Source organism: Trichomycterus rosablanca, chromosome 5, assembly GCF_030014385.1.
Source record: "Trichomycterus rosablanca isolate fTriRos1 chromosome 5, fTriRos1.hap1, whole genome shotgun sequence".
In the NCBI taxonomy this organism is placed as follows: Eukaryota; Metazoa; Chordata; class Actinopteri; order Siluriformes; family Trichomycteridae; genus Trichomycterus; species Trichomycterus rosablanca.
The window spans coordinates 30,958,882-30,984,326 of record NC_085992.1 but is presented as its reverse complement, the minus strand read 5'-3'; the positions used below and the strand labels follow the sequence as shown (position 1 = coordinate 30,984,326).

The window sequence follows — 25,445 nt, the reverse complement described above, 5'->3', positions numbered from 1 at the left end:
AGAAGGAATAACTGAACATATTACACTCGGAACATGGATACAAAGCTCCTGCTGGGGCCATAGTAACAAAGTAATATACTTAGCTTTACAAGATGAGTTGGAGATGATGTTTATGTTGGATTCACCGGCGCTTCTGCTGGTAGTCACAGAAGAACGGCTTTAATTCCGGATGAAACAGGCGATGATGAGCTGGAATACAAAAACCACCAACCAAAGCAACACAAACACGCTTCGTTCGGACAAAAGCGGCTGTAATTCTAAAGGAAAACGGTGTTATGCGCTGGTGTACAAAACAAATAAACGCGGTTCCTACGAACAGAAACAGTTATAACTCCCCACAAAACAGAGGTGTTTTAAGAGCTGAAATACAGAACACAACCAAACACAAACGCGCTTCGTGCGGACCGAAAACGGTTTTAATTCTGGATAATTATGATGTTTATGCGCTGAAGTACAAAAACAAACAAAACCGGCTTCGTTCGGATGCCGGTAGCAGAAGTTTCCTAGTTTCCAACACAGCACGAATTTACGTTAGTAAACACAAGCGCTTTTTTACGATAAACAAAATAAAACTAAATCAACAACACACGGAAGATTAACGTATAAATTATATGTTTAAAACATACGTATATAAAAAGTTATTTAGCTAAAGGCTACAAACAAACAACTAGGCTAGCGTCTCAGCGTGCGTACCACCGGAAGTGACGCTTAGTGGTTAAGTGACGCTTAACCACTGAGCTTACACTGCTACACTGCCATTTAGTACTTATCTTGCTAACAATTATCATATTATGTTATAATTACTGTCATAGGAAAAGCACTAACATTTATGTAATTATTATTGTTCATTTTCACTTACCCCTTAACACTAGTTGGGGTTGCACTGGGTCCAGTGCCACCTGTAAACCCTTGGTCAAGGCAGTAATACACAGTGGACAGGGAGCCATCTGCATATTTTTGGCCAGGCTTCGTATTTATACTTTTTTATATGCATTTTCCCCCTTTTTCTCCCAATTTAGCGTAGCTAATCAGATTTCCGCTCCTGGGGACTCCTACTTTTTTTAATTTGCAAACATCAGGGTAATAATTAATTAATAGGCTTAATTTTAAATATTTTTGAATGAACATATTTCTGTAATATTGTTTGTCTATTAGAATTTTAACATCATATTTTACCCACTAGTTACATTCATGACAGGACAGGTTACTCATGATTAATCAGTTCAAGTTCAACATCAAACAGAGTCACAAGCAATTTTATATCTCCAGTTCACCTCACTTGCCTGTTTTTGGACTGTGGGAGGAAACCGGAGCTCCCGGAGTAAACCCACACAGACACAGGGAGAACATGCAAACTCCTCGCAGAAAGGACACAGACGGGTCCAGCTGGGAATCAAACCCAGAACCTTCTTGCTGTGAGACGACGGTGCTACCCATCGAGCCACCATGTCTCCCGCTTATGTAAAGAATTAAATAAGCGACATTTAGTGAGCAGGAAATATAAATCATGAATCACAATGTTTAAAATGTCAGTTAATGTCAGCGCAAATTTCTCAAACATAAGCCAGATGGGTGGAAAACTAATTGTCAGTTAAGAGGGGTAAGGGTACAGTGAGAATGCTGAGAATTTTATGTTAATTCAGTCTATGATAATGGCAAGGTGGCACAACAGGTAATGTGGTTGCCACATATTACCGTGGATACTATCAGGAGTCTGACGTGTTCTCTTTGAGTTCTTTCTGGGTGTCCTCCCATTTAGGCATTTGATAATATGACATTTTGGCTGATGATTAATTAACATACACCTCTTACAAATATAAGCAAACTTTAATATAAGCTTAATTTGCTGTTTAAAAAAGTTTGTCAGAGTGCCATGTTTTATGTTGTTCGCTTCAGCACGTCCTCTTGTCTACTTATGTGGGCACGCTCTCTCTCTTTTTCCCTGCTCTTTATTTTGTGCACTTTCCTATGTTTTTTCTGAAAGGTGTCGGCAGCAATGGAGCCTCTGCAGCTGGCTCTAACTTTGCGCAGTGATGACCTGCATTCCTTACACCTTCTGGTGCTTTTGCTCAGCGCTCAGAAACACAATCGACACGCCCTCGACACACTTGTACTCGCCATCAACCAGTACCCTGATAACTTCAAGTAGGTCAGATAGAGTGTTAATGCATTCAGAGCTTTGGATACTACTGTTTTATTAAATATCATTTAAAGTATAATGCAATCGTAATGCTTGATGGGATTAAATAATTTACAGCAGGGCATTCAAGATATATTTTAAACCTTTTTAATACAGGACCTTTTCAAATCCTTCAGGCTATTGGGTTCTCTTGGGTAGACTTTTCCGCTCATCTTACATGTTTTAATATCGAGATTGAAAGCTTGACTCCAAGCATGGCCATTGCTGTGAGAAACTGGATGTTTGTTTCAGATCATTTTCCAAAATAGCATTATCAGACTATAGAATCCAACTCTTTTTTTTGGCATGGTAGTAATTATAGTTTTGACCTCTAGGGGCAGATGGAATACCTTTATTTTTCATGTATAGTACAGTGAAATTCTATATTCCTATATCCCAGCTTCTTTGGTGTGCAAGGGCCACCATTGTACAGCACCCAGGGTTAAGGGCCTTGCTCAAGGGCCCAACAGTAGCTGCATGGCAGAGACAGGATTTGAACCTACAACCTTCAAACTTCTAGTTGGTATTCCACAGCTCTACCCAATAGGCTACCGCTGTTTCTACTGCTACTTTTTTTCCTTTTCAAAAATCTTCCTCGCTGTGCTTGAGGGCAAAAAAAAACCCAGTGTTCTCTACAAGGCAGCTTAATTACACTGAGGCTTGTTCTGAACTGTGTTTCATAGCCAAGGCCAACATTCCTTTTTTCCCTAATGTTAATGAATAACAAGATAAATTTGTGTTCTTACAGTGGGTCATGGGATCAAAGGGTTCATTAAGTTGGTTAACTCTCGGGTGATCTTAAACACCACTGACAGTGGTAGCCTAGTGGGTAGAGCATAGAAACCGTGGTAGCCTAGTGGGTAGAGCTTTGGGCTATCAATTGAAAGGTTGAGAGTTCAAATCCCTTCTCTGCCATGCAGCCACTGTTGGGTCCTGAGCAAGGCCCTTAACCCTCTCCAGGGACGCCATACAATGCTGACCCTGCGCTCTTACACCAGCCTCCAATGTATATATATCCAATGTATATGAGAAATGTAACTAAAACATTAATAATTCTTCAGGTACATTTTGTTCATTGACGATGCATTGTATATATTGTATATAACATAGTTTTAAAGCATATAGCATGTCTATAATATTACACTGTGCTCTATTTTTACTAAACACAAAGCTTAGAATAACATTTCAAACATGTTTACAGTGCAAGGCTTTCCATAGTTTACAACAAACAACAGGCATACGCATGTCTGTGTAAATTTACCTGACCTGGTGTGTGTACGTTTAATATAACCTCACGGGAAAACCTGACTGTAAAAAATACAGTTACAATTACAAACAATACAATTCCATTAAAATTGTATAGCTAAAACTCTTTGATATTAGATAGGACATTAAGAATAAAAGTGCTGTTTTATTTTTCCTTGACATTATTTACAACAAAACAAACTTGCTTTGCAAAACAGGTTTTCTTGGATGACTAACTACTGGTATTTGCACATAAATCTGTTTGCAGCAACACTAGTAATTCTAGTAATTGTAATGACTGATGACTAAAGAGTATACTAGCAACGAACAGGTTTTTTGGCATTTGTCCTCAGGCGACCACTTGGTACCTACAACATGTGTAACAACAGCATGGACATGATCTGAATGCTGTTATGTTTTTGTACGGTTGTGTATTAGTAAGATTTCATTCCCAGTTTAGAACAGCCAGTAGATGAATCTGCCAGTCATTTCACTGTTAAGTGTATATATTTTTTTACATCTAAAGTGTAAAGTTGACATGAACTTGTAAGAGACATGTACGAATTGGGATTGAAAACATTTGGGTTTTTTTGTACTTCAGTAGATAGAGTATGCAAAACATCTAGATGAGCCTAAGGCAGTTTAAAAAGTGCTGCGGGCGAATGTGGTATTTAATTCTTCAGCCTCGGTTACTAAATGAATGGTAAACAAAAAAGCAGCATTTAATAAAAGGACATTTTGCCGACTGTTAAACTCTGGGATTAAAATCAGATCATGATTTTGGTTGGTGTGACAACTAGAGACACAGGAAATACTACATTGGATTCCACTGAATTTTTGCGTATCAGCAAATTCGGGACGCAAAGCAGAACAAGAGCTGCCTTTTCACTGGGTCAATAATGTAAAATATAACTTTAGAAACACTTAATGAAACACAAGCTGAAGCTGTTCCTAAAATAAGAGCAGAGAAACTAGCTGGCTTCAAAAAGCATGTACAAGCTGTGATATCTGCCAAATAGAGTTTTACCAAACACTGTCCAGAAACAGTGGTAGCCTAGTGGGTAGAGTTGTGAGTTACCAACTGGAAGGTTGTGGGTTCAAGTCCCAACTCTGCCATGTCGCCTCTGTTGGGCCCCTGAGCATGGCCTTTAACCCCCTCAGCTCCAGTGGTAGCGTACACTGACTAACCTTAGTACACATGTATTTTTATGTTTGAAAAATAAAAACAGTCCACCTGCCCTAGGTTATCTTATTCTTATTATAATCAAATCCAAACCCACAGTTACTATTTCATTTACTGTTTTCTTACTTACTATTTTCATGTACACAGTTACTATAATTTTTTATGTTTAGAAAATATAACTGTGGGCGACACGGTGGCTCGGTGGGTAGCACTGTCGCCTCACAGCAAGAAGGTCCTGGGTTTGATTGCCAGGCGGGGCGGTCCGGGTACTTTCTGTGTGGAGTTTGCATGTTAATTGGAGACACTGAATTGCCCTATTGGTGAATGGGTGTGTGTGTGTGTATGTGTGTCTGCACTGCGATGGACTGGCGCCCCTTTCAGGGTGTTACTGTGTGCCTTGCGCCCATTGAAAAGCTGGGATAGCCCCCCCCTTCCGTGACCCTAAGTGGATAAGCGGTTAAGAAAGTGAGTGAAATATAACTGCATTAACATTTGCAGAAATACAGTGTTTACTTTTTTTTACTTGTTCACTTATGACAAAATTAATGAAGTGTTTTTTTTTTTTTTTTATCTTTTGATAAATGACGATGCTCAATACTATGCCAACTGTCTTTCCCTTTTCTAGAGGTATTGCCAACTTTACCTTAGGTACTACAAACTGTGTGATGTGTGCTCCAAATGGAGAGTGGTGCCAAAATTAGCCCAGTACTTAGTACTTGACATACTATTCAGTTTTGTTTACAAAGTAGGCAGCCAACAAAATAAATCCTCTAAAAATGGACCTCTCCAAAACAAAAGTAATGATAGCAGGATCTTAGGTTGGAACCCTCTAGAGTTTCAGTCCCCTGTGTCGGTGTGGCTCACTTCTTCCATTCCAAACACACTGAATAGTCAGACTCAGACTCAGCTTTATTGTCATTCAACCACGTACATGATAGAACGAAATACAGTTTCCCAGGTCTCGGTGTGTGTGACATGAAGGAAATAAAATAGAATAAAATATAGAATAATATAGAATAAACTATGATAAGTAATAAAAATTTAGAACAAACTGAGAAACTAAAAAGAGTACAAGTACAAAGTATTTACAAGTATTGCACAACAACTGCAGCAGCTTATGTTTACTAAAGTGCATGATTGCAAAGGTGTAGCAGCAAAAACTAGCAGCAACAATCCCAAGATTGTCAAAGTGACAGTGTGCCAGTTGTGTCCAGTATGGTAGATTGTGTTGATAAGATGTTCAGTATATGGGGAGTAGAAGAGTTCAACAGTCTGACTGCATCCGACTGTTGAACTCTTCTACTCCCCATATACTGAACATCTTATCAACACAATCTACCATACTGGACACAACTGGCACAGGGATGTAGTGAGTTCTCACTGGTTTCAGGTGGTGGAGAGCGATCATGAAGGAGTGATGACTAAGCCTGTAACAACAGGGCATCCTTATGAGTGGAAACTACAACATGCTGTTGCTTTGTGTTTAAATCCGTAACAGTGATCCAGCAGTGGATTGTGTAAATGTGGTTTCCATAGTGCCCGGAGAGACAAACAGATCCCTGACAGCAGTGGTTCTCAAAGTATTTATGCCAAGTACCACCCCTGGTGAAACCAACACGTCATCAAACACCAAGAAGTCCTCTTGTAGAAAGAGACAGGCCACACACACTTATACCCAATATGCCTCCTTTCATTCAAAGGAAAGGGATTGTGCTCTTGGTTCCTTTCTTTGGTGCCAGTTGAAATTAATCTCAAATTTAGAATCATTAGTGTTGTGCAACTGTAGCTGTTCTCTTTAAAATACAGTAGTGTGCCATCCTCCTTTTCATATCAAGAGTGTGTCTTAAACAATCTTAAACAGCATTTTTAGAAACACTGAAACAGACAAAATCTTTAAAAAATGAAATGTAATTAAATGTAATCTAAAAAAGGACACAATATCCTAAATTTTAAAGAAAGTATTATACCTTAAATACTCTTAATAAACCAAGTGTAGTGGATGTTCATGTTCTTCATATTGTAGCCATGCGAGGTCACTGTTGTCTTCCAGGGTTTAACAGAGACAGGTAGGTAGGGAAATAATTATGTCCAAGGTGAGGTTACAGGCTCAATAGAAATAAATATTAAGACATATTAAGAAATGTTAAGAATAACTTTAAAATTGCAGATATCCTTAAATGGGCAAGGTGTTTGTGGTTCATTTGTCTACCTTGTGATATTTAATTGCGGTAAAATAATACAGTTAATGCCAATAACAATGTGCCAATAACAGTCCATCATAAACAAAGAAATAACAATTTTAGGCATAGAAATGTCAGTTTGATGTTTTTTTAGTTAAAGTTACATTTCACGTCATTTTTCAGCCCCAGAGGATTCATCCTGGTACTGTTTAATTACATTTAATAAATATAAAGTTACTGCATATTAACATTTTCAGAAAAAAGGGAGAATGTGTGCTGCAGGGGTAGTTTTTTACTTGTTTGAACTTAATCAATTAAAAAATTAAAAATTAATTATGTAATTAGTGCCCACACTATTCCATTCAACTGTTTACTTGCACAATATGGGTAAAGTATGTGAACACCTTACCATGAACTGGCTCTGGCCTTTCCTTTGCAGCTTCTATTCTTCTAATTCGGCTTTACTCAAGATTTTGGGGTGTAAGTTCAGGCACTTATACTGGATGCCATTTACATTCCAAATAATCTCAACGGTGTTTAGTGGGGTTGAGGTCAGGGGTTTGAGCAGGCTGCTTGAGTCCAAAACACCAAACTCATAAACCCATGTATTTATGTACCTAACCTGGGTTTGATTCACTGTCTGTGTAGCCAGTGACCTTTCTGTGTGGACTTTGCATGTTCTCCCTGTGATTGAGTGGATTTCCTCAGAATGCTACAGTTTTCATCCACAAGTACAAAGACATGCAGTCAGGTTAACTGGAGCTACTAAAATTGCCCTATGTGTTAGTGTGTGTAAATGTGAGTGTGTGTGCCAGCCCTGTGATGGACTGGCACGCAGTCTGGGGTATTTCCTACCTTTTGCCCAGTGAATTGGAAACACTGTAACCTTGACCAAGATGAAGTAGTGGTAAAACAGACAATGAATGAATTAGTGAATAAATAAATAATGACTGAATGAATTAATGGATATTATAATGTATTATAAAGTAAATTAACTAATTAACTGCTTAAACATTTCTTATTAGCTTCTAATGTGGGTAATAACTGCTGTATTTACCCCTTTTGTATCTACATTTATTAGCAATAAATCTGTTATTCAAATCCTCCATGTTTTTTAAGATTTATTATTAAATATCATTACTTTGCTTTTCTGCAAAATAGTGTATTTAAGTCATCTTTGCTAAATATGTATTCTTCTTATTTACTTTAACTTACCTAAAACATAAAAAAAATTATCCTCTGGTTTAAATATCACTGTTCTAGACCAGCGTTCTAGGTCTGGGTGAAATGACAAGCTGTTATTGATATAGCAATAAATTACCACATACTGTATCTGGGAGTGTAGTTGTCGGGTGCCAGTGCTGTTAAAACACTACTGTTACTGTATCTCTATTTATAACACACTAAGGCAACAGGCAAATCATTTCTTTCTAAAGCAGAGAGACTGTGTAAATATATGTATATATATATATATATATGTATATATATATATGTGTGTGTGTGTGTGTGTGTGTGTGTGTATGTATGTATGTATATATATGTGTGTGTGTGATTTTTTTATTAATCGCTTTATCATAATCGAGGTCATAGTAGGTTCGGTTCCACCAGAAAGCACTGGGCGCGAGACAGAAATACCATCAATCCATCACAGGGCTTCAGCCACCCCCCTTCCTGAGACATAGCCAATCATGCCTGTACAGATGCCAGGCTGGCAGATAGGACAGAGCACCTTATGTATCCATATTATTATAAAAGTGAATTTTTTAAAATATTTTTTTGAAAACTTTCTATCCATCTACTTTTTTCTGTGATTAGATCAGCCAGCATTGCTGTATGGTATTCTTGTCAGACCCCGGCGATCTGAAATGTGTGCTGAGCTGTGTTTGCTGTGTTTAGTGTAAGGTCAGGTTGCACTTAGCTCCTCTCATATCATATAGCTCATATCACATTGCCACTATGACTAGAAGGTTGGGTTTTGTCTGAAGGATCACTTTCACTCTTGACATACGAGATTCTGGACCCGAGTGTGTATGATTACAGGTTTGGCTCCTTGTTCCTGCTTAATGGACTTAAAATAAAATGCTGACAATGTGGTTAAAGTGCTTAATGTCAGCAATGTATTACTTGAATTTACACTTCTACTGGGTTAACTCTAGGTGGATTACAGCTTTTTATAAATCATATTATGCTATCTATAATTTTTTATTATAATACTTTTACATCGTAGTCACTATGCTGAATGCTTAATATCTTCTATTAGGACATTGTTCTAGGTTTGAATTACTGTCTGTTTTCAGATATTTTTGTATCGTGTAAAACATGCAACCAACATTTTTGGTCAGCACAGATGGATGATCATGGTGTCAGTTCATTTTAATTAACAGTCATCTGTGCCTTATTAGCATTAATTCTTAGCAGACTGTTGCTGAGAAAACCATCCTGGTTCCAGAGAAAAGCAGGTTTTCCAAAAGAAGAGCTGTAAATAAGAAACCGTGATATATAGAAAGATTCTCAAATGAAGTGAATTAATGTTAACAAGGCACAGATAACTGTCAATTAAAAGAAACTGACACATCAATCATCTGTGTCTCACGATGGAGGACATGACTCCAACATGGTCAAACTTCTTCAGCAGCTGATCCACATTATACTATGTATCAGTAAAAAAACAAGAGCAATATGTTGGGTTTTTTGTACTATTATAATTAAGGATTTCTCATTTTCACTAATAAGACATTTCAGTAGCAATGAGTGCCACATTACTACATTGCTATGATAACACTTGTAGGCTTGTAACTTTAAAACACCGTAGAATGTTCTAATTTAAATAGGGACCCAATTGTCTCACATTCGTTTAAGCTAAACTGGCAGGCATACATCACATGTCAAATGCATCACTTTAATTTTGGAAAAGACTAGTTATTAAACAGAAAAACAACATAAAGTAGTGTAGCAATTGTTGTAAGGTGGAATAGTAATATTAACCGAGATACCTTAAGTGAAGCAAGTTTGTCTTTCAAATGCATAAAAGAGAAATACTACATCTACTGTAGTAGTCTTTTACATTTTTTGGCAAGGAACTGATTAAATAGGCTAATAAAAGAATACAGATGTCATCTATACATCAATGTTACTTCTGACAACATAATACTGTAATAAAATATCCTCATCACTTTTGTTGAGAAGTGCCGACATATCCACATTTAGGGTTTAACAATCAGATAAACAATGTCATATTTAGATGATTAGATTTTCTATTTTTTAAGTGTAGTTTACATTGTTGGCATTTATCAGATGCCTTTATTCAAAGCAACTTACAGTACTGGGACAGTATACAGTCTGATCAATTGAAGTTCAAGGGCCTTGCTCAAGGGTCCAACAGCAGCAACCTGGAAGTGGTGAGGCTTAAACCAGAGACCTTCTTAGTACTAGTCCAGTACCTTTTTTTGTTTATGCCTTTTCTCCCCTTTTTTCTCCCGACTTTTAGCGCGTCCAATTGCCCGATTACATCATCCTCTCCACTAATGCCTGCCCCAGCTCCGATTGAGGAGAACGAAGCTAACCCACGCCCCCTCTGACACGTGGGCAGCAGCCGTATGCACCCTGTCACCCACACTAGACGAGATCAGCTGCGGACCAGCTCTGTGCACGGAGAGACACACCCTGATTCACACTCTCTCCCCGTCTCTGTGCAGGCGCCATCAATCAGCCGCATCAGTCATGAGAGAGTCCCTATCCGGCTCAATACCCCCCACCCCTATATGAACAACAGACCAATCGCTGTTCATGTGGCTGCTCAGCCCAGGCGGCAGGCAGGGCTGCACATCGTATCGAATCTGAGATTCGATACGATGTATTCTAGATCCCAGCTCTGGTGTGCTAGTGTATGTTTTTACCGCTGCGCCACCTGAATGGCCCTAGTCCAGTACCTTAACCGCTAGGCTAGTAAGTAACGATTTAAAGGCTGAATAGTTTTCCTGTTTAACTTGAAATTAAAACGTATGTCACTGAGAGGAGATGCATCTGATGGCAGGGCTGCAGAATTTGACAATTAAAATAACTTTCTTGATCTTTAACCAACAGCACTGATTAAACAATTACCAATTTCTCAGGTATTGTGTTTCATTTATAAGAATATTTATTTGTTTTGGTCCTACAGCAGGGATTCTCTTTTCCACAGTGGTTGCAGGCTTTAATACCAACCAACCAATTTACTAAACCTAAACTTATTCTTCAAATTGTATATTCATTTGTTCCTGATGTTTAAACTGCTGTTAAAATTTAAACAATTTAAATAAATTACCTTGAATTACCCACTTTAGGCCACTTCAGGTCACCCAAGGAGGATGATCCCCTGCTGAGTCTGGTTCCTCTCAAGGTCTCTTTCTGTAATTTTAAGGGAGTTTTTTTCTTGGCACTGTTGCCCTCTGGGTTTTTGGTCTGTTGGTCCTGGATTCTGTAAAGTTGCTTTGAGACAATGTCCATTGTAAAAAGCACTATACAAATACATTTGACTTGACTTACATTTTAAGGCCCCACCAGCATTGTGGGAAAGTTTATTGTCCTAAAAAGTTTCATTGTCCTATAGCCTCAGACATTTTTTTCAAGGACAGTTGGTGAAGGACTTTTGTCTGGGACATCCTGTTTCCCTGGGAGTTTTGTCTACTATGCTTTAAATTTAACTAGCTTTATTTATACCCTACATTACAGTCCCTCCGCTGCACTTGGCATGCTTGAGTAAAACCATTTAGCACTTTGCTGCTCTTGTGACAGATATTTCTGCTTTCCACGTATACTGCTTGTTCACTCACTCGTAGACTACTAAGGAGGCATGCTTCAGTGGTCGTAGTGCTCTTTGCTGCAGTAGTGTTCCTGTCAGCAGAGACAGGAGCCTGAAGGAGAGCTTTACATACTACAGATAGCAGCACCCACACTCTTCATCCACAAGCATTAGCACAGCTAAAGAGCTCAGCTTATAAAAATATCATCCATGCAGGGTTTTTAATGACACCCTGATGACTCACTGGTCTTATGTGTATGATTGCCTTGTCATCAGTTGAGTTTATTAAAATGATGTGTGTGTGTGTGTGTGTTTCAGTCTGCTCTTCACTAAAGTGAAACTGGAGGAGGCTCTGTTTGGTCCAGCTGTAGCACTGCAGACATGCGAGGACATGCTACACTTGTGGCAGAGCCGTTATGACTTTGCTCGGTCAAGGTAAAAATGCGTGTGCATGTGTTGATGTGTTGTTTCTGCCAGAAAGGATGAACCATTTTGAAACAGAGCTTATTGTTTCAGTGAGCCTGATGACAACAGCAGTACTCCTCCTCCTGAACCCGGCCCATTAACCAGAAAGTCCAGTGGTGTACATCTCACACTGCCAGATTTCCAGGAGACAGAAACAGGTCTATATTATTGTGAAATGTGTTTGTGTTGTGTGTGTGCATGGCTGAATTTAAAGGAATACTGCAGCATTGTGAGCTAAATCTCCAGCTGCTGCATCTGTAACATAGATAATTAGCACAAACGCAGTGGTACCCTGAAACTTGACGTCAATTGATTCTAGGACTGGTGTTGAGCTTAAAAGGCGTTGAGTTTAAAGGTATTTTTCCCATAAGGATGTATGGGAAACCTGGTAATGTGTTCTATGGTCATGTGGAACTGCATATATTTTAGGCTAATGGGGTTGTTTTTTACGCTTATACACTGAAAATAATATATATAATATAAAAAACACTAAAAATACAATTAAAAACAGTTAAAATCAATAAAAAATACGATAAAATGTGCTGTTTACCTTCACCTTTTTATTGTTTTCTCCTTAATCATGGAGATGCTTGATTATGGAATAACATATTCTGTTTAGTAACGGCGCATTCACATTAGAAGCAGCAAAACCGTTTTTGCGCTGGCTGTGTCGTTGTTTCCTATGGAGTGTTTCTGTGCACAAAGCTAAACGTGACTTATTATACTAAAAAAACGCAGTATGAGCAGTAATAATTAGAGATGTCTATGTCGTTCTTGTAATACATTAAGTCACATTAAGCTCTCTTGGAAAAGCTGATTCTCACAATTTCTCAGCATCTAAAACACAAGTTTAAAAGTGAAACAGGAGGAAAAATCCAGCTAAACATGTAGACGCTTTCAGAGTGAATTTGACGGTTACTCCACACAAATGCAGATTTATCTCATATTCGCACCACTCAAGCCAAGCGCTGCACTAAGCGGCAGAAACAAAAAAAGCTGAAGAAGCGGCAGTCGCACATGTCGAGTTTAAGGGAAACTATAAGTGTAAGGGTACAAATTTCTCGACGAAGGACATCAAGTTTCAAAGATTTTAAGTTTAGGGGACGTCAAGTTACAAGGTACCACTGTATTACTTTTTTAATGTTTAATATTTTCTTGTACTGAGAAAAATCAGAAAGCATAGAAGCCTAAGGTGGAATTTTGATGTTATAGATGTGACATAGTAATGTATATTTATTTGCAATGTATATTATGTCAAGTATGAGCAAAACATTTTATATTTTGCTTCCACACAGTACTTGGTTTGTCCCTCATCCTGGTAAATAGTAAAGTAATTTTTCCCAAAAAGTCTGCCGAGATGCATTTGGTATGTTTGCCAGTGGAGCTCGAGTAGTGCAGCAATAAATTCCATTAACCCATTACTGATGCTAGACGTCTACATACAGACATGATTGGCTATGTCTAGGGGGTGGGAGGAATTGGCGTCCTGTCTGGGGTGTGTTCTTGCATTGCACTCAGTGATTCCAGGGAAATCTGACTCACCATGATGCTGATGGTAATAAAAGAAGAAATAAATGAAAAATATTTGCCATTGTCTCATAAAGTATTTCTATTCACAGTGAGTAGGTAAACCTTGTGAACAATGAACCATGTTTTGTTTTAAACATACAGCCAGTCAGTTTGTTACTTTTATTTTGGCCTATCTGTATTGTAATTTTATGACATACATATGAGGGTTCTTCAAAAGATTTCTGCACTTTTAACTTATTAAGAATTAAAAAAAAAAAAAACTTCACTTTTCTAAAGTCACTCTCTGATGCATTTTACCCAGCGTCGTTCCATTTTAATGCCATCAGCAAAAAATGGTTTTGGTTGAGCGTGTAGCCACTGAGGCATCGCTGCTTTTACATCGTCATCACATCAAAATCTTCTTCCACTTTTTTTGAGCGGTGGCGCTAAATCCAGACTATAAGCTCTCTCAGTCTGTCAGACACGACCAATTACTGCTCATCCCACCCTCACCGTTTCCAATGAAAATATAAAAGTGCGGAAACTTCTTGAGGTCCTTCGTACTTTAATGACAACAAAACAAGTACTGTAGTGCTGCATTTCAGGAATATTATTAAAATAGGCATTTTTTAAATGTCATTTATTAAAGTACATAATTCTTTATGATGCACCTTATTAAACAATACTAGGAATATGCTTGTGTATTTTATTCAATCATGGATCACTCAAAAAAAGGGAATAAAAACCTTCGGTCAAGCAATATTACTGTTTAGAACAATACTACTTGGAAGTTATTCTTTGCAGAAAAAAATCCTGTTACCATTGCTGAGATCTCAAGCGTGCAAGTTCGAATCTCAGCTCTGCTACCAGCCGGCCGGGCACCTACATCCAGACATGATTGGCTAACGTCTGCCAGATGGGAGAGCAAGAGGAATTGCTGCAATTACGGTCTCTCCTGGATGGTTGATGCCGCCTGCACGGTTACATAAAAGTTACATAACCGTGGATGCAAAAACAGCTGAAAAACTGTTTGTTTTTATTTCTACTTTATTATAAGGTCCACAGCTCATCCGGTCTGCTTATGGCTCACACACAAGCTTATTTAGATTAGCTCAGCATAAGGGGAAATTTAGCACTACCAAAAGCTTGCTTTGTCCTCTTTCATTCTAGTCAAGCTGTTGGTATGAATGCTGCTTAATAAGTCTTAATAAATTAAGATATTTATAGATTTATTGTAAATGAGTTTTCAAATAATGGTGTTCAGATATAATTTTAGCATTGAAAAAGGTTGATGTTAAGATTGGTTAAATTAGTAGTATGCCTTTAACAAGTGATGTGTAAGTGAAAATGTGTATGTGTGTAAATGAATATTGTTCATATTCATGAAGCTTTCTTTGTCTTAGGCTCTCAGAGTGCTCCATCTTTAGCTGTCTCTCGACTGGAGCAGGCCATGTCTGAAGTGTCTGCTATCAGTTCCACCCAAAGACATGGCCCTTCCCACATCTGGACCACACTGGAGCGCATCTGGTTGCAGGCAGGTAATAAAATCATGAATGAGCCTATGCCCATCAGGTGTCTGAGAACAAGAGAACTTTGATAAGCCATTATATGTGTGTACACTGTGTGTGTCCTTATTTTTTCCTTTCCCAACATTACTCTGGCATGGGTTTATTTCCTGCTCGAAATGAGCCACATCCTTGTTTTTTTTTTGTTTTTTTACAAGAGGTAGGAAGTCAGTGTGTGGCAAAGAGGGTGATGTCACGCAGGGTCCACACTGGAGGCATTCAGTTTGAGAATGTGGGCTCTTCTGTTAGCAATTTTCCCAACCTGTCTTCATGGGTTAGTTAAGTTAATCTTTAATGAACTTGAAGCGACAGGGTTTGATTTTCAGTTATTCTGCAAATGTGTATATATGGAATACATGGAATTACATTTTTTCCAGATTTGTCAGATACAGCAGTTTGTTCTGGTATTTGATAGATGTTCCACTTGTAGCACAGACAAAAACAAAAGTAAACAAAATTGCCAAGTATGGCCAATAAATGTGGAGGTGGCTGGCAAGTTGTGATACTGTGTGTTGTTTTGGCATGAGTAGGGCCCTACTAAATTCACGGGAAAATGTGCTTTGTTTCGTGGACCTTGTTTTTCACAGATTGTTAAAGAAAAGTGCCACATTTCACAGCAGTCATTAAATAACACTCATGAATTCAATAATAGAATAAATAAAAGCTACAATACACATTCCCATCCATGTTTTGACCCCCGACCCAACCACCACCACCACCACCACCACGTCCACAGAATTGGTTGGGAGTTTTCCAAACTCAGTTACCCCAGTAATGTTTTAGCTGCTTTACACTTGGACATTTTGACTAATCGATTGCTAACTTAATTGCTGTAGGATTGCTAGGTCCACCTCATAGTGCAAATTAACCAGTAAACGTGGGACAAGTGTTAAATATTAGAAATCGCAAAACACAATCTGGGTGGCACGGTGGCTCGGTGGGTAGCACTGTTGCCTCACAGCAAGAAGGTCTTGGGTTCGATCCAGTCTTTATTTACCGGACACTGTCTGATCACAGGAAGCTGTTGGCTTTATATTTTTGGGTTGGAGTACTGTTCTTCTCCCAGCATTGAAATAGATTTGTTTAAAAATCCCTACAACAGTCCTGCATATGATACCCTTATACCAGTACTACACACACTACCATGTTATTATCATGTTAGTGTCATTTCAGTGCTTAAAATGGTCTGCCACCCAAACAGCATCTGGTCAGTGAGTTCCTAGGGTTTGTCTCCTTTGATTTATTGCCTTTAGGGACAAAGTATGCACAGTAACAGATGGGCTACAGTCAATAATTGTAAACCCACAAAGTTCATCTGTATGGTAGGTGTCCCTTTTAAAATAATCAATGACTGTACATACCAGATGTTTGTTAGTCAGGTTAACAGACTGTCATGGCTAAGCATATATGTGTGTATATGTGTATGTGGGTGTTATAGGGGAGCTGTTCATGGCCGCTGGGCGTCTGAAGGAGGCACATTTCTGTGTGCAGGAAGCAGGATCACTATTCCCCACCTCCCACTCAGTGCTGCTGCTGAAGGGCCGACTCGCTGAGCGCAGAGGCAACGATAGCGAGGCCAAGAGTCTGTACGATGAAGCTCTGGCCATCAACCCAACAGGACATCAAATACTAATCCATCTGGTGAGGTTCTTTCTCTCTTGCACATAATTATAGCCATCCCATAATAACATTCATCACGTACTGCACATCAGCTGAGCAACTCTAACGTCATGACCTTTTACGTTCATGTCATGTGTTTGCACATACATCACCAGCACAGATATGGATGCTGTTCCACCCACACGTGGACACAAAGTTTTTCACACTATGCTCTTACTCATATTGGCCTCCAGATTAAAAACGTAGAGGATGTAGAGGATCTGAGCTTCTCTTCACACCACAGCAGATTTCAACACCACTGGTGGTGACGTTAAGCACATCTGCTATATGTTTTCACTAGTGTAAATAAACATGTGTACTGTTATTAGCTGGCACTTTCTGACACTAGGTTGTTAGTTATACCTAGGGCCCTACTAGATTCACAGGAAAATCTGCTTAATTTCACAGATTTCATGGATTTTTAAGCAAAAGTGCCACATTTCATGGCAGTCATTAAATAACACCCTGTGTCCACAGAACTGGTTGTGAGTTTGTTTTCCAAACCCAGTTACCCGAGTAGTGTTTTTAGCTGCTTTACACTTTGACATCTTGGACATTTTGACTAACCGATTTCTAGTGTAACCGAGGGTCTTTACAGTTTGCTCATTGTATAAAGAAAGAAATAATCTGTACATAGACAAACTGTCAGAAGCAGAATACTTTACTGGCTTGTTCTTTTGAGGCACAGCATAGACTACACAGAGATGATAACGTGTGTAGAGAAGCACACTTTTCCATTAATTATGGAATCCCCAAAGGCACAAAATGCACTCAATACATAAACACGTACATCAAACATTGTCAGCACACTACACTACAGAAAAGTCTGTTACACTAACTTAATTGTCTAATGAGTGCTAGGACCGCCTCATATTACATATTGTGCCTCATATTTCATACACTACGGGAATAAAAAATGGTAAATCGCTAAACACAAACCTTAATGACGTGAATTAGGCGGAGCCTAAGATATATCAAATCAGTTATTTCATTATTTTGTTCAGGACTGCAAAAGTTTAAAAATTATTTATCCAAAAATCCATATTACTAAGTATGGATCAGAAAAGGTGTAAATATAATTTATTTGAATTGTTTAGGGGGTATAGTGGTGCAGCATGTAGTATTGGTATTGCCTGTGTGGATGTCTTATTGTGTTTTTTTGCCTGTGTGTGTGTGTGTGGGGGGGGGGGGGGGGGGGGGGGGTGTAAACTTAAATCTACATATTGAGGAAAATTGCAGATGTAAACTGAATGGCCAAAAGTTTGTGGACTCCTGACCATTAGTTTTTTTGAACATCACATTCCAAAAGAATAGGCTGTACTATTGAGATAGTAAAAACCATTCCTGGTCAGCTAATTAGTTTTAGCATATTTATGGAGAAAAAAACAGTACAGCTTTCCCAGCAGTGTTTTGGTAAGCAACCAATGTATTTGTGTCATGCAATTGCTAGAGGTCGCCTGAGTGCACAGGGACATCAGGTATATCCAAATTAGGACATTGCAAAAAAAAGAAAGAATCTAAAACAATTACTTGTTTTAATCATTTAGCTTAAAAGAACAACTGCAGAAAATTATTCGAAGTATATGACTACCATGTCCCACACGTCTCTTTAATGTGTATGTATCCTCACACTAGTGTATGTCTCTTGTACGGTAGTGTTCACTCAATTGCTCTAGCCCACAAGGCTTTCCAAATCAAATTGAAAAGCAATGACACTGTTAATAAAGAAGCAAAAAAGCCCAATCACAAAGCGAAGCTGGCGTAGTGACATGACATGAAAGAAGCAGAGCTTTGAAAGCACTCATGGACTTTCAGTAAAGATGTGTTTCTGGGTGGGACAGGAAATTATGTTCTAAAAGCCTGTAAATAAGTGCTGATCTTCCCCCGTCCATGCACTGATCAAGTTCAACCCTACTTAGTTTCCGAGATTGTATGAGATCAGGCATTTTCAGCACTGAGTGGCAGTTTCCACTCAGTATTTTGCTCCATTAAAAGCACAGTGAGCCTAACTGCACCATAAGATCATATTCAGTTGTGCTTCCACTGATGATGTTCAATTCCTATGGACAGTGGATGGACAGTAGCATGGTTACTTTGACTGGCCTTCAACTATGCAGCCTCAGTATCTCTTCTGTTGGTCTGTACCAGATGACATAGTCTTCTATGTTTCTGGCATTGGGTCTTGTCTGCCCAACAACCGGTCTGCGGTTACTCACTGAGTGCTGGATACTCACCATGGCTGGCCTGTAGACATTGCCTTTAAAATGCTACTAATGCTTACTGCTCTGTTCCAAATACATTAGCTGTGGTGGTGTAACATTACATAATGTTGACATTTACACCATGTACACTGTATGTACAGTACATTCTGAGCAAAATAGCATTGTCTTTTTTTCCCTTAACACATTCATTGTCTGCTCAACTATTTGGTTGGGCTTACTTTGAGTCTAAATAAGCTGTATTAAGATAATCTTGTTTGAGCTGTATCTACTCCTTGGTTGACATGTGTTAAACTTAAAAATATTGGTAGATGGTTTTAAGAAAACAGCCTTTCTAACCTATATGTCAACTAGCAGCTGAAAAATAGTTGTTTTTGTGATCATCTCATCTGTTTGGTAGAGACTCATTAAAAATACTGTGTGCACTAGAAAAAATCTGTGGCATGAAGTGGAGTATATAAATGTACAAACCCCATTTTTGAAAAGCATTTTGGAAATTGCAATATAGGCAGTATTTTGTGATTTGTAAATTCTCTGGCATGTTCATTTGACTGACAAAAGTACAAATAATTGACTTTTAATGTTTTGGCTGACCAAATTAATTGTACTTTGTAAACAAATTTAAATTTGATGTCTGCAACCTTCAACCACTTTGTGAAAGAATTTCATCAGAGAATTGTCAACTATTTAAAAGAAAAAAAATTGCCGCTCAGCAGGGTATTCCGCTAGCACACCAGCGCCGAGATTCTGAACTCCTCGGTTCGAAACTTGGCGTTGCCACTGGTCGACTGGGTGCTATGTAGCAGGCATAATTGGCAGTGCCTGCAGCAGACACGTTCTGCTAGGGCGGGATGACCGGACTATGTGGGTGGGGTCTTCAAACACTGTGTAAGGACCCTGATTGGCAGATAGAGAGGCAACTGTGCAGAATGCATAGGTGAAAAAGGGTTCCGCAAAGGACTGCGCTGGTCGGAGGAGGTGTGAGCAGCAATATACCCACCTCGACTGCAATCCCCCAGCAGCGGAAGACAAATTGAGTATTGAGAAAAAAAAAATTCAACAAAAGTTTGCAAATAACTGAAGTCTTCTACCATCTACCATACATAATATTGTGAAAAGATTCAGGTAATTCAGAAAATCATTGTATGTAGTGCAAGGCCAGAATGTCCATGACCTTCGAGCAGAAGTAGTTTGGAAAATCGTTGCCACTTAAACACAGTTTGCCTGTTATAGAAACAAAGGGTGAGGGTACAACTGCTTATTAATGGCCGAGAGTTTGAAGTAGAATGTCTGCTTATTGTCAGGTTGTCAGGTATCCACATTCTTTTGCCTACATAGAGAACTAAGAGTGGTAAAAAAAATTAATCATTCGCAGTTCTTGCTGTAAGATGCTACTTATGCTGTATCATGTGGAGGCTGCAGTTGCAGCCCACATGGAGTAGGTGAGCTAACATAAGAGCTTCCTCCACTCCTTGTAAATCCATGATGCCAAGGTCTTTATTAGTCAGCACTGGAGTAAGCACAGCAAAACCAGGCCATTTTCTCCCAATACCTGGCCAATCAGAGCACATTTTGCTTTTATTTCTGAACAACATACATACTGCATACACATTTGTGGATTGCAGTCAGTGTGCTCTGCTGAAAATCATGCAATGATGATTGTTTAAATACTTTTTGCTTTAACAAGGTCCCAAATGCAAATTACATGCTTTGGGAATGACTCAACACATCTACGAGTTGGCAGAATGCTGCCAGTTTTCCCTGTAAGTGAAATAGTTATAAGTATACTCCGATCAGCAATAACATTAAAACCACCTCCTTGTTTCTACACTCACTGTCCATTTTATCAGCTCCACTTACCACATAGGAGCACTTTGTAGTTTTACAATTACTGACAATAGTCCATCTGTTTCTCTGCATGCTTTGTTAGCTCCCTTTCATGCTGTTCTTTAATGGTCAGAATTCTCCCAGGACCACCACAGAGTAGGTATTATTTAGGTAGTGGATCATTCTCAGCACTGCAGTGACACTGACATGGTGGTGGTGTGTTAGTGTGTGTTGTGCTGGTATGCGTGGATCAGATACAGCAGTGCTGCTGGAGTTTTTAAGTTGGACTTTTTTAGAATTCAAGTTTTGCATTTTGTAATTTAATTTTTAACATGGACAGGGCACCAGGTAATCTCAGGGCAACACACACTCACCTGTTTACTCACTCACACCTTGAGACACTTTTCATGTTATTTGCACAATTATTTTTTGCAAATTACACATGGCTGTTAAAACATGTCGACTAACTACATGCAAATTAACCTTTACCATCCAATAAAAATGTTATGCCCCCCACAAACGAGAAATCCCATTTATTTGTTTGTTTCTTAGGATTTTACTGTCATGTTTTACATTTACAGGACAGGTAGTTACAGGTTACACACGATTCATCAGTTCAAGTGAAATGTCAAACACCGTCATGGGCAATTTTGTATCTCCAGTTCACCTAGCTCACATGTTTTTAGACTGTGGGAGGAAACCAGAGCTCCTGGAAGAAACCCACACAGACACTGGGAGAATATGCAAACTCCACACAGAAAGTACCTCAACACAGGACAGTGCTAACGATCGAGCCACCATGCCGCCCCCACAGAAATCCCAATAAAAAAATGAAAGGCTATAAATACCTACAGGGAAAACACACTTCAGTAGATGTCATTTGTGTTATTGATTGGTATGAGACAGCAGCAATGTCTGTAGGGAGTTCCCCCATGGGCCACCCGTGCTGCCCAAAAAATAGCAACAACATTTCGGTCTGGGTAAGCTGAACTAACAGTAGGATAGGAAAAGGTTGGTATTTTAGTTTGTATTTCAGGTCCTGAATGTGTGTTTTCTAATCATCTCAAAACATGTGATATTGGGCAGCTGGTTGATTTAAGTAATACACACGTTACTGTGTCATATGAGTTTATATCAGATGTTACCTTACTGCACCTCATTGTGACTCAACACTGATGCTGTCTCTGCTTGACTGTTCACTACACTCAGCCTCATATGGGCATTCTCATTCCCTCTCTTTCTCTCTGATGGGGCTGGTTGTGAGCTGATTAGATAATGCAGATACATTATTTATAGCACTTTACTCTTTCTCCGACCGTTATGGGATTGCCTAGCAACGAGGGAATTTTATTTAACCACAAAGAGGTTTTGCCAATAATGAAGAGTTACAGGAATCAGAAGTTATGCTCGTGTGTTTGTGTGTTGTTTCTTTTAAATGCACACTTTAGATACGTGTGAGCATATTGTCGAGGTCAAAATTTACATACCTGTATGTCATGGTAGTTCAGGGATTTTGATTTTGGCAACGGTTCTTTTTCTGAGACTAAATAATTGGAACACATCATTTTTGCAAGACTATTGTGGGTTGTGTAAAAATATACATACAATACAGCTAGAGACATTTATGTAATGAGCCTCAATGTATCAATTGGCTTGTTCCAGTCCAGGGTGGCTCGGTGGGTAGCACTGTCGTCTCACAGCAAGAAGGTTCTGGGTTTGATCCCCAGGCGGGGCGGTCCAGGTCCTTTCTGTGCGGAGTTTGCATGTTCTCCCCGTGTCTGCGTGGGTTTTCTCCGGAAGCTCCGCTTTCCTCCCACAGTCCAAAAACATGCAGTCAGGTTAATTGGAGACACTGAATTGCCCTATAGGAGAATGGGTGTGTGTATGCGTGTGTATGTGTGTCTGCCCTGCGATGGACTGGCGTCCCGTCCAGAATAATACTGTGTGTCTTGCGCCCATTGAAAAGCTGGGATAGGCTCCAGAGAAACACACCCCCATGAACCTAATTGAATAAGCGCTTAAGAAAGTGAGTGAGTGAGTGTTCCAGTCCCCTGGCCCTTGTTAAAATAATCCCTTCCGTCATGGTTCACCACTTTGTGCCAAACTTGCTGAGAGAACTGTTAATCAGTTCAAAAGAACATTTCTCAGCACAAGATTACAAGCTCTTTCACTGTCAACCTTGCATTGTATTATGAAAAGATTCAGGGATTCTGTAGAAATCATAGTTCATGAAGGGCATGGCCAGAATCCACTCCTAAATGTGCGTGATCTTTGAGTCGTCGTACGACATTGAATGCTGCTATTATTAATGTTGTTACCTGTTTGGTAGTACTTTGGAAAACCACTGTCACTTGATTCCACTGCAGCAAGGAATGCAACCTAAAACTTTATCATGGCGTGATTAAATGAGTCCATATTTTAGTTTGTTTTCTGGAAAAACGGGCATCTGGTTTTCTGTGCCAAAGAGGAAATAGGCCATTAAGCATGTTTTCAAAGAAAGGTGAAAAAAGCCAGCATATATCATGGCATGGGTAAATTACATACACCAATGAGGCATAACATTATGACCACCTTCCTAATACTGTGTTGGTCCCCCTTTTGCTGCCAAAACAGCCCTGACCCGTCGAGGAATGAAGTCTGGCACCTTTCTGTCAGAACCAGCATTAACTTCTTCAGCTGTTTGAGCTACAGTAGCTCATCTGTTGGATCGGACCACACGGACCAGCCTTCACTCCCCACGTGCATCAATGAGCCTTGGCCGCCCATGACCCTGTCGCCGGTTTACCACTGTTCCTAACTTGGACCACTTTTGATAGATACTGACCACTGCAGACCGGGAACACCAGACAAGAGATGCAGTTTTGGAGGACCTCTGACCCAGTCGTCTGGCCATCACAATTTGGCCCTTGTCAAACTCACTAAAATCCTTACGCTTGCCCATTTTTCCTGCTTCTAACACATCAACTCTGAGGATATAATGTTCACTTGCTGCCTAATATATCCCACCCACTAACAGGTGCTGTGATAAAGAGATAATTCACTTCACCTGTCAGAGGTCACAATGTTATGCCTGGTCGGCGTATATGTGATGGTACCATTGACACAAATGCATATATTGGAGGTTTAGCGTGACATATGCTGCCATATTTTATAAACCATAAAACAAAACTGCAATAATTACAAAAAACTCATTTAGACACAGTGAAATCCAGACCCTAAAGCCTGTATTTCTAAATATTACCTTTTGTACATTATATGGTCATAAAACTGTTTTTATATTTTAAATGCGCTGGTGCTATGATCCACCAAACCTAATAATTATTTAGCTACATTGCTGCAACTCTCCAATTTTGGCAGAAAACAACCTAATTCTTTAAGGACATACACTGAGTCTTGTTTTATCTTTACTTTTTGACAACGTAGTATGTGTTCTGATCGTTCAGGCAAAAACAAGAACAGTTGAATGCATAGCACACATGTCTCCTATGAATCTATGTAAACTTTATACACCAGTTGTATGTTTAGGTGAGTGAATGTTTTCTGAGCTGTGCTGTATTAGCTGGTGAGTGTAGCTCATTTCATGGCAGCCGACTCACACAGGGATAAGGCTAGCAATGCAGCAGGATTAGCACATTCAGATGCTGACTGCATGATCTTTGATCTGCATGCCAGTATTTATGCTCACCATTCAATGACACAGCAGCCTCAAAGCTCTCTTACTTACATCATGCCTCTTTATGCCATTGTGGATCTTTTTTATTACAAACCCAATATCATGATTTGCTAATCCCTTAAGATCTGTATTCAATTAAAAACAGTACAAAGACACAATATTTAATGTTTTAATGAAACAAATTCTAATGGTTTTAGTACAGTATATCTAGGTTCATTGTAAATGTGATGGCTGCAACACAATCTAAAACGCTTGGCCTGAAGCATGTTTACCACTGTGGTAAATCAGTATGCACTCAGAATATATTATGTGGGTAAATTTAAGGTGGATATATGCACTGGAATATATTAAATAGCAAAAACTATCGTGGTTAAATACTTGAATACCTTACTGTATAATATTGTAATGGTTGGTGAAGAACAATGGTACACTGACTCGCCACCAAACCGATCCTAGACCCAAGTACATTGGCTGAACACAATCAGAACTAAGAAAGTAAACAAATGTCAGCCACACTGAACAGAGTGGCTGATTAGAAAGAACACACACACAAATACACACACACCCCATAGCAGGATTCAGAACCATACAGTAGAGCATCAGAGAGAAGCAGCCTACAGCATGAGGTAACCACCAGAGCTAACAGAAAATGCAGAAAGCAAGGTTGAGACTCTATTTAATGTGCGAACACAATTGGTTCCCCAAACACACTGATCGTTTCCGGTTAAACCAAACCACATAACAAAATAGAATACGAAGATGAGAGTGCTTGGTTGGAATTGCAGTTGAACTCAGTCCACTGACTCACCACTAAGCTAATTCTATACCCAAGTGCTGTGGCTGAACAGAATCAGAACTAAGAAGGCCAAAGGAAACAAATATCAGTTACACTGAACAAAGTGGCTGCTCAGAAAGAACACTTACCAAAAAAACGTAACTAAATAGGGAACTAACGAGGTAA

The 25,445-nt window shown here is 39.2% G+C and overlaps 1 protein-coding gene across 1 annotated transcript in view; it reads left to right on the top strand.

Annotated features, from left to right (window-relative positions):
- ttc7a (tetratricopeptide repeat domain 7A) overlaps positions 1–25,445 on the top strand; it is a 64,199-nt gene that overhangs the window by 31,668 nt on the left and 7,086 nt on the right. The window contains exons 15-19 of the mRNA XM_062995051.1: positions 1,985–2,145; positions 11,886–12,002; positions 12,084–12,190; positions 14,945–15,079; positions 16,545–16,747. Of these exons, the coding sequence (XP_062851121.1) occupies positions 1,985–2,145; positions 11,886–12,002; positions 12,084–12,190; positions 14,945–15,079; positions 16,545–16,747 (723 nt within the window). The remainder of the gene's footprint in view (positions 1–1,984; positions 2,146–11,885; positions 12,003–12,083; positions 12,191–14,944; positions 15,080–16,544; positions 16,748–25,445) is intronic.